This window comes from Pristiophorus japonicus, chromosome 16 (assembly GCF_044704955.1).
Source record: "Pristiophorus japonicus isolate sPriJap1 chromosome 16, sPriJap1.hap1, whole genome shotgun sequence".
Taxonomy (NCBI): domain Eukaryota; kingdom Metazoa; phylum Chordata; class Chondrichthyes; family Pristiophoridae; genus Pristiophorus; species Pristiophorus japonicus.
Window position 1 is genome coordinate 131,047,867 of NC_091992.1, and position 12,837 is coordinate 131,060,703.

General features: G+C 44.7%; 1 protein-coding gene across 5 annotated transcripts in view; it reads right to left on the reverse strand.

The window, feature by feature from the left end:
* LOC139226835 (protein kinase C alpha type) overlaps positions 1-12,837 on the reverse strand; it is a 542,945-nt gene that overhangs the window by 59,003 nt on the left and 471,105 nt on the right. For 4 of the 5 annotated variants that reach the window (XM_070857892.1, XM_070857891.1, XM_070857893.1 and 1 more), the window contains exons 14-15: positions 4,642-4,722; positions 338-445 (exon numbers count right to left, since the gene is read on the reverse strand). In XM_070857892.1, coding sequence (XP_070713993.1) covers positions 338-445; positions 4,642-4,722 — 189 coding nt within the window. Of the gene's footprint in view, positions 1-337; positions 446-4,641; positions 4,723-5,258; positions 5,323-12,837 lie in introns of those variants that run through there. The other variant, XM_070857895.1, reaches the window with a different exon arrangement.

Consider the following 12,837-nt stretch of genomic DNA (forward strand, 5'->3'; position numbering starts at 1 on the left):
AAAAAAAAGAAATGTGAAAGCTTCAGGGGAGGATCCACTGAGCTAGATTCCAGCTATGTTGTTGATCAGAACATTAAAGAAATATAGGTTGAGTGAAAAAAGCTTTAAATGAAAGACTGCTAGCATAGGCTTCCCACTAGAAATCAATACTTCAAGAAGTTAGATAACTGTTGGTCCCTATTACTGCAAAATATTCATGTTCACAAAGAATCAGTATGAAGGCTCTTAATCACGTCGGTCTGCTGCAGAGCAGCAATAATTAACCTTACAAAATGAATCGTGGTGATACCATATTACTTTCAATGAATGTTGTCATGGTAGCAGAGTGCTGTCTTACCCCCTTGCAGATCAAGACCGCCTCCTTTGTCAGTGATTTGGGATATGATACATTGTGTTCCATTATTGATTGGAAGAGTTCGTCCTCGTCTTCTCCATCAAATGGAGGCTGTTGGAACACAAAAAGCAAACCACCAAAAGCTTTAGCTAAAGCTTTATTAAAACTGCCAGCAGATCTGAAACAAGATCATGAAGGGTTATTCAACACTTTGAACTCAAATAGTATTTATACTACATTGATATATTTTAACATACATCTATTTTGCATGGGAGACTTCAAAAATATATTTGACAATTTTCGTTCTTAACTTTCCATGTGAGGCTGCATGGATCAGTCTGGATGTAATTTTTTACATTTATTTTGATGTTTCCAAACTTTCCTAATTCAGACCAACAATGGCAAATGCTTCTGGCTGTGTGATCTGCTCCCAGAGTCTTGAGTCAACCACCAGCACATACAAGGAGTGGCCCGGGATGAAATTCCCTCTGATTTTCTGTTCCTTGATAAAGCACAAGACCTCTGCTTATGGCCTTCTGCTGATGGCATGCCCTGAGATCAGGACTGTGCAGCACTGTGGAATAGCATTACATCTACATTCTCATACTCCAAACACCGAGCTCTTCATATCAGGAATGTTGATGTAGAGAGGCCTTGCACTTTACACCCTTACGCCAGAATCTGCCACATTGTCCATCAACCTGTATATTTTCCCATGACTATCAATGTTTTTGCGCTATCCAAATATACATAACTATCCAGAGCCTGAAATTTAGTACTGCTGGAAAGCTGGTGCTTCCCCCCACCCCTTTTGTAGCTGGGCCACCCCATATTCAGCTCCAAAAGTGAACAAATGGGTTCCAGCACTAATGAACCCTTCCAAAATAGATTTTTTTTAGTGGTGTGACTGTTTTAATTTGAGCATTAATCACCACTGAGCAATTCAGCATGCAGGTAAGGGTTTCTAATGAGACAGCTGCTCCCTGGTCTTTTTGACATCTCAAACAGCTTTCCAGAGTGATGGACACTGAACAGGAAATGGAAAGGAAGAAGGGGGTGGGAGTGTGAAAGAAAAATTGACGGAGTCTCGAGGAGGTTTTTGAAAAAAGATGGGAAGGCACAGGTGTTGAGTGAAGACAGTAGAGTATAGTGGCTGAAGGAGTAAACTAGTATCAGAAACACAGAATGCAGGTAGGAATCTATGTCTGGAGACGATCGCTGAGGGAGCAAGGCCACAGATGGATGAGAAGGTGAGGCAAGAATCTTAAAATCAATTCATTTGAAGTATGGGAGGTCTGTGGAACTTGACGTGAATGGGAGGTCATAGAGTTACTGGTCTCTGTCCACGTGAAGATCCAAGGCCATGCTTTTTGGATGAGTTGCAATTTATGGAGGGTGATGGGGAATATTGGAGAAACTGAGCCTTGAGGTGATAAAGTTACGGATGAGGGTTTTGGCAGCAGTGGGAGAGTGGTAGTGATAGAACGGGTGATGCTTGAGGTGAAAGCTGGGCAGTCGGGAGCAACAGATCAGTGTCGAAAAGGAAACTCAACTCTGGGTTGACAAGTAAATCAAGATTGCATGGGGCCAAAATTCAAGGTCTCAGAAAGACCCGTTACTGTTCATTTGGCGGTGGCCATGCGTCGGAATCCTGTGTTCGCCGCTTTGTGGTAAACTGGCCGACCCGACCCAAATCCAGGTCGGGGATTTTTTGGCCTGGACCCGATACGGTCCAATGCTGATGACTGCACAAGCTTTCCCTCACCGTAAAAATGCACTGACTGAAATTCAGGTCGAAAAATCGATCTCCCGCCGTGCGGTGCCCCCGACAGCTTTCTGTGTCGGTGCACCTTATCCCCCGGTGAATGCGGCCTGGCACGCAGCGGCTCTTCAAGGGGTGGGCCCACTGCAGCGGGTCACCATGTAATCATTTTTGCCGCTCGACTTCCCGATCGGCTGGCAAGATAGTGCCCACGGGTTCAGCCGGGCCGTAACGGGCAGCCTGATACCACCTCTTGGGTGCCAGGCCGCTGGCCCGGCCGAAACCCTCCCTGGTAGCCCAATGGCCGAAGATGAAAAGTGACAGATTCTCTCCCCTTTAACGGAGGGGAGAGAGTGTGGTGACGCACAAGTCCTGAAAATCGATCATCCAACCGCATCATGGATCCCTGCGGTAAGAACATTAAAAAAATCATAGGGGCGCCAGCTTTCTTGTGCTTCTGAATTTCAGCCCCATAGCTTTTAGCTTAGCTTGTGGGGGGGAGTCTGGATGCATGTAGTTATTGGTGGAAGCTGAAGAGGATGGTTTAAATTTTGCTGACCTTTAGCTGTTGTTCTCTAAAACAGCTCACAACAACTTTGTGAATGTTACGTTTGGTAGAAAATAGCCTAAATAAAGAACTTGCATTTTATACAGTGCCTTTCATGACCTCAGGACATCCCAAAGTGCACTAATGTTACTGAAGTGCTTTTGAAGTGTGGTCAGTGTTGTAATGTAGGAAATACGGCAGCCAGTTTGCAAGCGTTAAGATTCCACAAACAGCAATGAAATAATAATCAGGTAACCTGTTTTAGTGATAAATATTGAGGGATAAATATTTACCAGGACACCAGGGAGAATTCCCCTGCTCTGAATAGTGCCATAGGATCTTTTACATCCACCTGAGAGCGAAGTTGGAGCCTCGGTTTAATGTCTCATCCAAAAGATGGCACTTGTGTCGGCCTAGAATATGTGCTCAAGTGTCTGGAATCAGACTTGAACTCTATACCTTGTGACTCAGGAAGCAAGAGTGCTACCACTGAGCTAAGGCTGACACACAGATTGGCATGAGTGTCAATAATATTACCAGTTGACATCAACAATGCTGTTTTTGTCATGCTTTAAGACAAAGCTTCTTTCCTCCCACCCAACTTATTTTTCTGAAAATCTGGACATGGATACTCTTGAGCGGTGCAGGCTCAAAGGGCTGAATGGCCTGCTCCTGCACCTAATTTCTGTGTTTGAACCATTGTGATTGTTGAACTTTGACATGGATGCAACAAAAGATTATCTCTAATGAAAACAAATGGTACGTTGGCCTTTATTACAAGAGGATTTGAGTATAAGAGTAAAGACGTCTTACTGCAATTATATAAGGCCCTGGTGAGATCACACCTGGAGTATTGTGTACAGATTTGGTCTCCTTACCTAAGGAAGGATTTACTTGCCATAAAGGGAGTGCAACAGAGGTTCACCAGACTGATTCCTGGGATGTGGGGATTGTCCTATGAGGAGAGATTGAGTAGACAAGACCTTTCTAGAGTTTAGAAGAATGAGAAGTGATCTTGTTGAAACATACAAAATTCTTACAGGGCTTGACAGGGTAGATGCAGGGAGGATGTTTCCCTTGCCTGGGGAGTCTAGAACCAGGGGACTCAGTCTCAGAATAAGGGGTCGGCAATTTAGGACTGAGATAAGAAATTTCTTCACTCAGAGAATGATGAATCTTTGGAATTTTCTACCCCAGAGAGCTGTGGAGGCTCAGTCGTTGAGTATATTCAAGACAGAGAGCAATAGATTTTTGGATATTAAGGGAATCAAGGAATATGAGGACAGTGCAGGAAAAGTGGAGTTGAGGTAGAAGATCAGCCATGATCTTGAATGGCGGAGCAGGCTCGAGGGGCCAAATGGCCTACTCCTGCTCCTATTTCTTATGTGCACAGTGCCACACTTGACTATCAGCAGCTATGTTTGCAGCTCGATCGTGCACTTTACAGAACAACATTGACCACACTTTAAAAGTAATTTGTTGGTTGTGAAACACTTTGGAAACTCCTGAGATTGTGAAAGATGCTATACAATTGCAAGTTCATTCTTTTTAAACTGACTTCCTCATCCATTGCCCCACCTTTCCCCTGCTTAAAACTCTTTTGTTCCATCTTTAAAAACTTACTTCTTTGCCACACATCCCCTTCCCATCACGCAACCTGCATTTAAGACTTAATACTACCCTTAAACTAGTTTTCTGAGGCTTATAACAAAAAAGTGTAAAGTAATCCAAATTCTTTAACAGTTTGATTGTAAAGGTGGGTGTTTCTGCTCTAGTTCCCAACTCTTATGATATGTTACACAAGAAAAATGTTGACATTTCATCCAAACAGTTTTGCAGGATCAGGCATTCCACAAAATATTTTTTGAAAGGTGAAGACAATAGAAAAAAAAAATCTAAATCTGCCCTTTAAATATGAAATTCTTCAATAACTGCCTCATTGATACAAAGCACGGAAATCTTACCATCCAAAGTTTCCTTTCGCAAGGAGTTTCTTACCTGTCCAGCCAACATTTCATAAAGTAATACTCCATAGGCCCACCAGTCCACAGACTTTCCATATGGCTGATAAGCAATAATCTACAAGCAAAATAAAAAAAGTCCAAAGCATGAGAAAAAAAACAGGGAAAACAATATAATTACATCTCGAATGCTTCAACTTTTCTAAGAACGCCCCCTCCGACACTCCCCCCCCAATCCCTGCAACAACAAAAGTTCTTCAGCTTTACGCACCATGATACCTTCACTGTTAGATTGGTAAGAAATTATTGGGTCGCAGGAGGCAAGGATATATCGCCTGAAATTCATCTTTTCTGACAAAGGCATCATCTCAGCTCTATGTGGGCTTCCACTCAGGGAAGGGAAGGTCTATCTTCTGAATTTATTCTGCCGAGGGGTCATGGAGTCAGTAAGTTCAGAGTTTGCTTTCCAGCAGGTCCTCATTTTGACTCGAGGTCCTTAATGAATAAATACTGGACCGAATGCATGACTCATATATTCACCCAACCATTATGGTACCATTACCATGCATATTAATAACATAAGTATTATGGAACACACACAAAACTAAACTTGCATTCATACAATACCAGGTGTTCATGCTATATACCTGCAGCGTCTTCCTATCCATCATCATTTTCTTCACACCTAATCAGGGTACTTCTATTGTGTTCAGAGAAACTGCTGCATAAGAATTTAAAAAAAGACTTGAAGTAACCTATTTAATAAATATCTGGCAGTAGGTTTAAAGCAGTAGTTAAATCTCAAGGGTTATAGGAACAGGAATAGGCCAATCAACCACTTGAGCCTGTTCCACCATTCAATTGGTTTATAGCTGATCTGTATATCAACTCCGTTTACATAAGAACATAAGACATAGGAGCAGGAGTAGGCCATTTGGCCCCTCGAGCCTGCTCCGCCATTCAATAAGAATGTGGTGCAACACAGCCTCAAGACCAGTCTTAACGAGACTAAGAACTTACACAAAAGAACTGATTCCTGTAATCGGCACTGCTACCGTAAAGGTCTCCTACAATGGAGCGGTACACAAGTTACCATTCTGGGTGGTATCGGGCGATGGTCCCATGCTGCTCGGCAGGAGCTGGCTGGGAAAGATACGCTGGAACTGCGATGATGTCCGAGCGCTATCGCCCGCTGACAACATTTCGTGTGCCCAGGCCTTAAACAAATTTCCTTCGCTGTTCGAACCAGCCAAGGAAGTGGCATACAAATTGGCCAGAAATATCAGCGAACCCGGGGACTGGGAGAAATTTAGAACTCAGCAGAGGAGGACAAAGGGTTTGATTAGGGCAGGGAAAATTAGAGTACGAGAGGAAGCTTGCAGGGAACATTAAGACGGACTGCAAAAGCTTCTATAGATATGTAAAGAGAAAAAGGTTAGTAAAGACAAACGTAGGTCCCCTGCAGTCAGAATCAGGGGAAGTCATAACAGGGAACAAAGAAATGGCAGACCAATTGAACAAGTACTTTGGTTCAGTATTCACTAAGGAGGACACAAACAACCTTCCGGATATAAAAGGGGTCAGAGGGTCTAATAAGAAGGAGGAACTGAGGGAAATCCTTATTAGTCGGGAAATTGTGTTGGGGAAATTGATGGGATTGAAGGCCGATAAATCCCCAGGGCCTGATGGACTGCATCCCAGAGTACTTAAGGAGGTGGCCTTGGAAATAGCGGATGCATTGACAGTCATTTTCCAACATTCCATAGACTCTGGATCAGTTCCTATGGAGTGGAGGGTAGCCAATGTAACCCCACTTTTTAAAAAAGGAGAGAGAGAAAACACGGAATTATAGACCAGTCAGCCTGACATCGGTAGTGGATAAAATGATGGAATCAATTATTAAGGATGTCATAGCAGCGCATTTGGAAAGAGGTACATGATAGGTCCAAGTCAGCATGGATTTGTGAAAGGGAAATCATGCTTGACAAATCTTCTGGAATTTTTTGAGGATGTTCCCAGTAGAGTGGACAAGGGAGAACCAGTTGATGTGGTGTATTTGGACTTTAAGAAGGCTTTCGACAAGGTCCCACACAAGAGATTAATGTGCAAAGTTAAAGCACATGGGATTGGGGGTAGTGTGCTGACATGGATTGAGAACTGGTTGGCAGACAGGAAGCAAAGAATATGAGTAAATGGGTACTTTTCAGAATGGCAGGCACTGACTAGTGGGGTACCGCAAGGTTCTGTGCTGGGGCCCCAGCTGTTTACATTGTAATTAATGATTTAGACGAGGGGATTAAATGTAGTATCTCCAAATTTGCGGATGACACTAAGTTGTGTGGCAGTGTGAGCTGCGAGGAGGATGCTATGAGGCTGCAGAGTGACATGGATCGGTTAGGTGAGTGGGCAAATGCATGGCAGATGAAATATAATGTGGATAAATGTGAGGTTATCCACTTTGGTGGTAAAAACAGAGAGACAGACTATTATCTGAATGGTGACAGATTAGGAAAGGGGGAGGTGCAACAAGACCTGGGTGTCATGGTACATCAGTCATTAATGGTTGGCATGCAGGTACAGCAGGTGGTTAAGAAAGCAAATGGCATGTTGGCCTTCATAGCGAGGGGATTTGAGTACAGGGGCAGGGAGGTGTTACTACAGCTGTACAGGGCCTTGGTGAGACCACACCTGGAGTATTGTGGACAATTTTGATCTCCTAACTTGAGGAAGGACATTCTTGCTATTAAGGGAGTGCAGTGAAGGTTCACCAGACTGATTCCCGGGATGGCGGGACTGACATATCAAAAAAGACTGGATCAACTGGGCTTGTATTCACTGGAGTTCAGAAGAATGAGAGGGGATCTCATAGAAACTTTTAAAATTCTGACGGGTTTAGACAGGTTAGATGCAGGAAGAATGTTCCCAATGTTGGGGAAGTCCAGAACCAGGGGTCACAGTCTAAGGATAAGGGGTAAGCCATTTAGGACCGAGATGAGGAGAAACTTCTTCACCCAGAGGGTGGTGAACCTGTGGAATTCTCTACCACAGAAAGTTGTTGAGGCCAATTCACTAAATATATTCAAAAAGGAGTTAGATGTAGTCCTTACTACTAGGGGGATCAAGGGGTATGGCAAGAAAGCAGGAATGGGGTACTGAAGTTGCATGTTCAGCCATGAACTCATTGAATGGCGGTGCAGGCTCGAAGGGCCGAATAGCCTACTCCTGCACCTATTTTCTATGTTTCTATGTTCTATGCATCGGGAAATTCCAAGGAGCAAAAGTGCAGATCCACCTGATTCCGGGGGCGCGGCCCATCCAAGGCAAGAGCAGTACTGTACACGATGAGAGAAAGGGCAGAGATCGAGCTAGACCAGCTGCAAAGAGAGGGCATCATTTCACCGATCGAGTTCAACGAGTGGGCCAGTCCAATCATTCCTGTCCTCAAGGGAGACGGCACCGTCAGAATTTGTGGCGATTACAAAGTAACTATCAATCGTTTATTCCTGCAGGACCAATACCCACTACCAAAGGCCGACGACCTCTTTGCAATGCTGGCGGGAGGAAAGACGTTCACGAAGCTGGATCTGACTTCAGCCAACATGACGCAGGAGCTGGAGGAATTATCAAAGAGCCTCACTGCATCAACACACACAAAGTTCTTTTTAATTATAACAGATGCCCGTTTGGAATTCGATCAGTGGCGGCGATATTCCAGAGAAACATGGAAAGCTTACTGAAGTCGATCCCGCACACCGTGGTCTTCCAGGACGACATCTTGGTCACAGGTCGGAACACAGTCAAGCATCTGAAGAACCTGGAGGAGGTTCTTAGTTGACTCAACCGCGTGGGGCTCAGGTTAAGACGCTCGAAGTGCGTTTTCCTGGTGCCTGAAGTGGAGGCCCTGGGAAGGAAGATTGCGGCGGACGACATCAGGCCCACCAACGCGAAGTTGGAGGCAATCGAGAACGCACCGAGGCCACAGAACATGACGGAGCTGCGGTCGTTTCTGGGACTCCTGAACTACTTTGGTAACTTCTTACCGGGTCACAGCACACTGTTAGAACCACTGCATGTCTTAATACGAAAAGGGGATGAATGGGTTTGGGGCAAAAGCCAAGAAAATGCCTTTGTAAAAGCGAGAAAATTGTTATGCTCAAACAAATTGCTTGTGTTGTATGATCCATGTAAGTGTTTCGTACTAGCATGTGATGCGTCGTCATATGGCGTCGGGTGTGTATTGCAACAAGCAAATGATTCTGGGAAACTGCAACCGGTTGCTTATGCATCCAGGAGTCTGTCTAAGGCTGAGAGAGCCTACAGCATGATTGAGAAGGAAGTGTTAGCATGTGTCTATGGGGTAAAAAAAAATGCATCAATACCTGTTTGGGCTAAAATTTGAATTGGAAACTGACCATAAGCCACTTATATCTCTGTTTTCCAAGAGTAAAGGGATAAATACCAACGCATCGGCCCGCATCCAGAGATGGGCGCTCACGTTGTCTGCATACAACTACGCCATCCGCCACAGGCCAGTCACAGAAAACTGCGCCGATGCTCTCAGTAGGCTGCCATTGCGAACCACGGGGGTGGAAATGCCGCAGCCCGCAGATTTAGCCATGGTTATGGAAGCATTTGAGAGTGAGCAATCACCCGTCACTGCCCGGCAGATCAAAACCTGGACAAGCCAGGACCCCTTATTATCTCTAGTCAAAAGCTGTGTGCTTCACGGGAGCTGGTCCAGTGTCCCAGTGGAAATGCAGGAAGAGATAAAGCCGTTCCAGCGGCGCAAAGATGAAATGTCTATACAGGCAGACTGCCTTCTGTGGGGCAATCGAGTAGTGGTCCCCAAAAAGGGCAGAGACACCTTCATCAATGACCTCCACAATACCCATCCAGGCATCGTAATGATGAAAGTGATAGCCAGATCCCACATGTGGTGGCCCGGTATCGATGCGGACTTAGAGTCCTGCGTTCACAGATGTAATACATTCTCACAGTTAAGCAATGTACCCAGGGAGGCGCCGCTAAGTTTATGGTCTTGGCCCTCCAAACCGTGGTCCAGGGTATACGTCGACTATGCAGGCCCATTCTTGGGTAAAATGTTCCTTGTGGTTGTAGACGCGTATTCCAAGTGGATTGAATGTGAGATAATGTTGGCTAGCACGTCCGCTGCCACTACTGAAAGCCTGCGGGCCAAGTTTGCCACTCACGGCTCACCCGATGTCCTGGTGAACGGCAATGGGCCATGTTTTAGCAGTGCTGAGTTCAAAGAATTCATGACCCGTAACTGGATCAAACATGTCACATCTGCCCCCGTTTAAACCAGCATCCAATGGTCAGGCAGAGATAGCAGTGCAAATCATCAAGCAAGACTTGAAGAGGGTAACTGAAGGCTCACTGCAGACTCACCTGTCCCGAGTCCTGCTTAGCTACCGCACGAGACCCCACTTGCTCACTGGGATCCCACCTGCTGAACTGCTCATGAAAAGAGCACTTTAGACAAGGCTCTCGTTAGTTCACCCTGACCTACATGAACAGGTAGAGAGCAGGCGGTTTCCACAAAGTGCATACCATGATAGCGCAAATGTGTCACGCGAGATTGAAATCAATGATCCTGTATTTGTATTGAATTATGGACAAGGACCCAAGTGGCTTCCCGGCACTGTCGTGGCCAAAGAGGGGAGCAGTGTGTTTCGGGTCAAACTTTCAATGGACTCATTCACTGGAAACACTTGGACCAAATCAAACTCAGATTCACGGACTATCCGGAGCAACCCACCTTGGACTCTACCTTTTTTGATCCCCCAACATACACACCAGTGGCAACCGGCACCACGGTTGACCACGAAGCAGAACCCATCATCCACAGCAGCCCAGCAGGGCCCAACACACCAGGCAGCCCATCAAGGCCAGCTGCACAGCAGCCAAGCGAGGGCCCAACAAATGATTCAACAATACCAGCTTTCACACCGAGATGGTCAACCAGGGCGAGAAGGGCCCCAGATCGACTCACATTGTAAATAGTTACACTATTGACTTTGAGGGGGAGTGTTGTTCTATATGTGGACTTGTATTTACTCTGTACAGCCACCAGAGGGCTCATCCCCTGATGTCCCAAGGGATCCCCTAATCCCTTGGGAGCACAGGTATTTAAGGAGGCCTCACGGGTTGGAGAGGCACTCTGGAGACTGCAATAAAAGACTAAGGTCACACTTTACTTTGAGCTCACAGTGTTCAGTCTGACTCTTTCTCCATACACAACATAAAGGCCAACATTCCATTTGCCTTCCTGATTACGTGCTGCAGCTGTATACTAACTTTTTGTGTTTCATGCACAAGGACCCCCAGGTCTCTCTGTACTGCAGCACTTTACAATTTTTCTCTATTTAAATTATAATTTGCTTTTCTATTATTTCTGCCAAAGTGGATAACATCACATTTTAGCACATTATACTCCATCTGCCAAATTTTTGCCCACTCACTTAGCCTGTCTATATCCCTTTGCAGATTTTTTGCGTCCTCGCAATTTGCTTTCCCACCCATCTTTGTATCATCGGCAAACTTGGCTACATTATACTCGGTCCCTTCATCCAAGTCGCTAATATAGATTGTAAATAGTTAAGGACCCAGCACCATCCCTGCGGCACCCCACTAGTCACTGTTTGCCAACCGGAAAATTACCTATTTATCCCGACTCTCTGTTTTCTGTTAGTTAGCCAATCCTCTATCCATGCTAATATATTACCCCCAACCCCGTGAGCTTTTCGCTTGTGCAGTAACCTTTTATGTGGCACCTTATCGAATGCCTTCTGGAAATCCAAATACATCACATCCACTGGTTCCCCCTTATCCACCCTGCTCATTACATCCTCAAAGAACTCCAGCAAATTTGTCAAACATGATTTCCCTTTCATAAAACCATGCTGACTGGTTGATTGAATCATGCTTTTCCAAATGTCCCGCTACTGCTTCCTTAATAACGGACTCCAGCATTTTGCCAACGACAGATGTTAGCCTAACTGGTCTATAGTTTCCTGCTTTTTGTCTGCCTCCTTTTCTAAATAGGGGCGTTACATTTGCGGTTTTCCAGTCTGCTGGGACCACCCAAATCCAGGGAATTTTCATAGATTACAACCAATGCATCCACTATCTCTGCAGCCACTTCTCTTAAGACCATACGATGTAAGGCATCAGGTCCAAGGGGACTTGTCTGTCTTTAGTCCCATTATTTTACCAAGTACTACTTCATTAGTGGTAGTGATTGTATTAAGTTCCTCTGGATTATTCACTATTGGGATGTTTTTAGTGTCTTCTACTGTGAAGACCAATACAAAATATTTGTTCAATGTCTCTACCATTTCCCTGTTCTCTATTATTAATTCCCCAGTCTCATCCTTCAGTGAACCAACATTTACTTTAGCCACTCTTTTCCTTTTTATGTAGCTGTAGAAACTCTTACTATCTATCTGTTTTTATATTTCGTGCTAGTTTACTTTCATAATCTATCTTCACTCTCAATCATTTTTTTGGTCGTTCTCTGTTGGCTTTTAAATAATTCCCAATCCTCTGGCTTGCCACGAGTCTTGGCCACATTGTATGCCTTTGTTTTCAGTTGACACCCTCCATTATTTCCTTAGTTAGCCACGGGTGGTTATCCCTTCTCTTACAGTCTTTCCTTCTCATTGGCATATATTTTTGTTACGAGTTATGAAATATCTCCTTAAATGTCTGCCACTGCTCATCAACCGTCCCATTCTTTAATCTATTTTCCCAGATCACTTTAGCCAGCTCTGCCCTCATACCTTTGTAGTCTCCTTTATTTAAGCTGGTTTGAGAACCAACTTTCCCCATCCTCCAACTGAATTTGAAATTCAACCATATTATGGTCACTCATTCCGAGAGGATCTTTTACTATGAGATCATTTATTAATCCTGCCTCATTACCCAGTGCTAGATCTAAGATAACCTGCTCCCTGGTTGGTTCCACAACGTACTGTTCAAGGAAACTATCCTGGATACACTCTATGAACTCCCTCAAGGCTACCCTGGCCAATTTGCTTTGTCCAATCAATATGAAGGTTAAAATCACCCATAATTATTGCCGTTTCTTTATTACAAGCCTCCATCATTTTTTGATTTATGCTCCGTCCAACAGTGTAGCTACTATTAGGGGGCCTATAGACTACGCCCACCAGCGACTTTTTCCCTTTATTATTCTTTATGTGCACCCAAA